Source organism: Rhineura floridana, chromosome 2 (assembly GCF_030035675.1).
Source record: "Rhineura floridana isolate rRhiFlo1 chromosome 2, rRhiFlo1.hap2, whole genome shotgun sequence".
Taxonomy (NCBI): Eukaryota; Metazoa; Chordata; class Lepidosauria; order Squamata; family Rhineuridae; genus Rhineura; species Rhineura floridana.
The window spans coordinates 75,799,948-75,803,064 of NC_084481.1; the positions used below are offsets into that span (position 1 = coordinate 75,799,948).

General features: G+C 42.9%; 1 protein-coding gene across 1 annotated transcript; it reads right to left on the minus strand.

Annotated features, from left to right (window-relative positions):
• Positions 1 to 2,412: 2,412 nt before the first annotated feature.
• Positions 2,413 to 2,871, minus strand: LOC133377906 (mediator of DNA damage checkpoint protein 1-like). The gene has a single exon (XM_061612705.1). It carries the CDS (start codon positions 2,869 to 2,871, stop codon positions 2,413 to 2,415), a length of 459 nt encoding a protein of 152 aa, XP_061468689.1.
• Between the last annotated feature and the right edge of the window lie 246 nt (positions 2,872 to 3,117).

Consider the following 3,117-nt stretch of genomic DNA (forward strand, 5'->3'; position numbering starts at 1 on the left):
CAGTACCGCTAAGCTTTAGTCCTTCCCTCAATTCCTTTCCTTCTCTTCCATTTCTATAATTTTCTGGCCTGTTTATTTGGTTTCATTCAGGGCCAAGAGTTTGCATTTGGAAATGTGTTTTTATTCTATTCTTATCCAATTCTTGTGCTGGTATAGGCAATAAGGTGCAAAGGAGGAGGGAAACACTAGGATTAAATGACTCATGATTTTGAATATATAAACCCTTCATTTTGCAGGCATCTTTGCATGCTTAACACAGTCCTAGTAGAGCCATTGATTTTCACTGAGTCCATTCACAGTGCCTAAGGATAAGCACAGGGACAAGGATTAAGATCTAATCTCTCAAAATCGGATCTTGCAGGTGCAGTACTCCCGAAGGTGAGTGCCTTTTACTTTTGACCTCTGCAGCTGTTGCTTTGTTGCTAAGTGGCATTTTGAATCCCATTCTCTTCTCTCCCTTGTGCTTAGGCCACTCTGGAGCTACAATTCACTGCAAAGTTACCATGTATTTAGGGTACTAAGAGGCAGCTCACACAGTCATTTCAGTCTGGCAGAAACAGGTTTAGTGTGCTTGTTGGGCACAAGGCGAAGTTGCCGTCTGAGAATTTCAAGCTAAGAACAGATTGGAAGCAGTATGTGGTTCTGATGATGAATCCTTCGAAGACCATTTCCGCACAAACTGAATATCTGGAACCGGTACTGATGGGGCCATTTGGGTTCATACTACCTGATCATGTACACATTTGCCAGGAAGTCAATTCCATTAATTTCAGTAATTAATTTTAATCAGTGATCCTCCACATGTTGTTGGACATCAGCTTTCATTAGCTCCAGCTTACATGGCCAATAACCTACGGTGGGAGTTGTAATCCAACAATATCTGTAAGGCTACATGTTCCCTGTCCCTGTAGGTATGGGATTATAATGCCAGGGTACAATCCTAAGAAAATTTACATTATTGTAAGTGCCAGTGAACACAGTGGGACTTGCTTCCAAGTAAACATGTACAGTATTGTGCTGCTAGGCTGTACTTACCTGGTCATAAATCCCATTGAACTCAATGAGACTTTCTTCTGAGTAGATGTGTACAGGATTGTGCCGTTGGACTTAAATAATGAATTTGCTCTTTTGTATTTGTGATCCTATTTCTAATTGGAAATCTAGAAGACATCACCATCTCAAAGTTACTGTAATGAAATAATTGAGAAACAAAGCCAGCAAATCTCTGGTTCATATCTTGATCCGGTCCACCGCACAAGGTCTGAGCAATGAATACAGGAGAAAAGAGAAGCATAAAATGTTCTGCTTCTGAATAACCCTGGAAAACTAACTGCATACTGTAATTGCAGAGGATGGGGTGGGAGGGAAAGAAAAGAACACACATACCTCAATCATCATTTTGAAAGTCTTAAGCTTCTGGAATAAATTCAGAAATTTCAGTATTAAAATAACTAAATGTCTATTTTATAAGGGATATGTACCCTCCCTGGGTGGGCATCCATTCAGCTGCAGCTCAGTTTCCCATTATACTGTCACAGCTGGCACTTCCTAAGACATGCCAGCCTGCCCATTTAGAAAATTGAAGAGAGATGTGCAGACTCTGTGAGCCTTTCATATCAACATTTGTTTCATGTGGGCATATTTTCATGGATCTTTCAGCCAGTCACTAAAAAGCCTTTTTTTCTGCATTTTATCATAGGCATTGGTGACAAATAAAATGCATTAAGAGAATGATCCTTGTAGTTTCTGAATCAAAGCTAGAGTTCAGAGCCTCTCTGAAGAATTGGATTAGCTGAGCTCTGCTTGCAAATGTATGTATGTACATGTATATGCACAAGATCAGGAAAAAAATTGCATTTAGAAGAGCAGTTGTGTACTTTTTAAATTTAGGAACAAAACTTGTATTTATTTATTTATTTATTTTATTACATTTTTAAACCGCCCTATAGCGACAAGCTCTCAGGGCGGTGTACAAAAAGTTAAAACAGGTTAAAATACAAATAAACATGAGAACAATACACTGTAAAGAATATATAAACAAAATTAAGACAGAGACAAATTAAAATTAAATTTAAATTTTCCCCATTTCCCCCCCCCCAGAGAGACTACAGTATTCCAGGCCCCTAGCCACCTTCCCTAAACAGGTAGCTAGAAAAAGACAAACCTTTCAGGCACAACAGTAGCAGAGGGAGAGAAGAACACAGAGGAAACCAAATGGGAGCATCCTCCAGCACCATCTTTGATAGAAGAATCAGACCCATCACTTGTTGGGAGACTCCGGATCTTGCGTGCCCCATTCACCGCTTCCTCTCCTTCTTCCTCCTTGTCAGAATCCTGGACCAAGACTCCCCCAAAGCCCATCCTCCTCCTCGGCGCAGGTGTCTCCTCAATGGCCAAAGCAGTGGCATCCACTCACGACTGGGTAGGTGGCACCTCCATGGACTCATTGGGGGACTCAGAGATGCCCTCTGGGACCAGCCTGAAGTACTGGCACCCCATGTCACCAAAGAGTAGGGTGTCTCCATCCTGAAGGCTGTATCGGACTTCTGGGATCAACACCATACGCTGGCGCTGTGTCCGGTTTAGGCTGCCCCGATCATACAAAAGGTGGGGCCCATTGGGGGAAGGGATTTCAATCACAGCATGAGCTTTCAAAACTGAAGAGGCAGGCAAGAAGATCTGACAGCTTTCCAGGCGGCCAATGACATTCTCTCCAGGGTAGATCCAGAAATCTTTCTCAGGGCCATACTTGCTGCTCAGAAGGTGCAAGCGCCCCACAGGCTTGGGGGTCTCCCCAGAGTTACCAGCTGCACCGGAGGAATCATCGAGATCCCCCTCTTCATCCCAGTCCAAAAGCTGTGTTTGCTCCATTCTGTTTTCCCTACTTAATAGCCACCTCTGGGGGGGTTTACGTCTGTATGCTGCTCCTATCAGTGATAGCTGGATTACTGTAATGCGCTCTATGTGGGGCTGCCCTTGAGGTTGGTCCAGAAGCTGCAGCTGGTGCAAAGTGCAGCGGTGAGACAATTAATTGTAAATAAAATCTCTAAGTGGTTTTAACGTGGAATTATTTTATACTGGGGCACACACTTGTGGAATTCAAACTCTAAAACACAC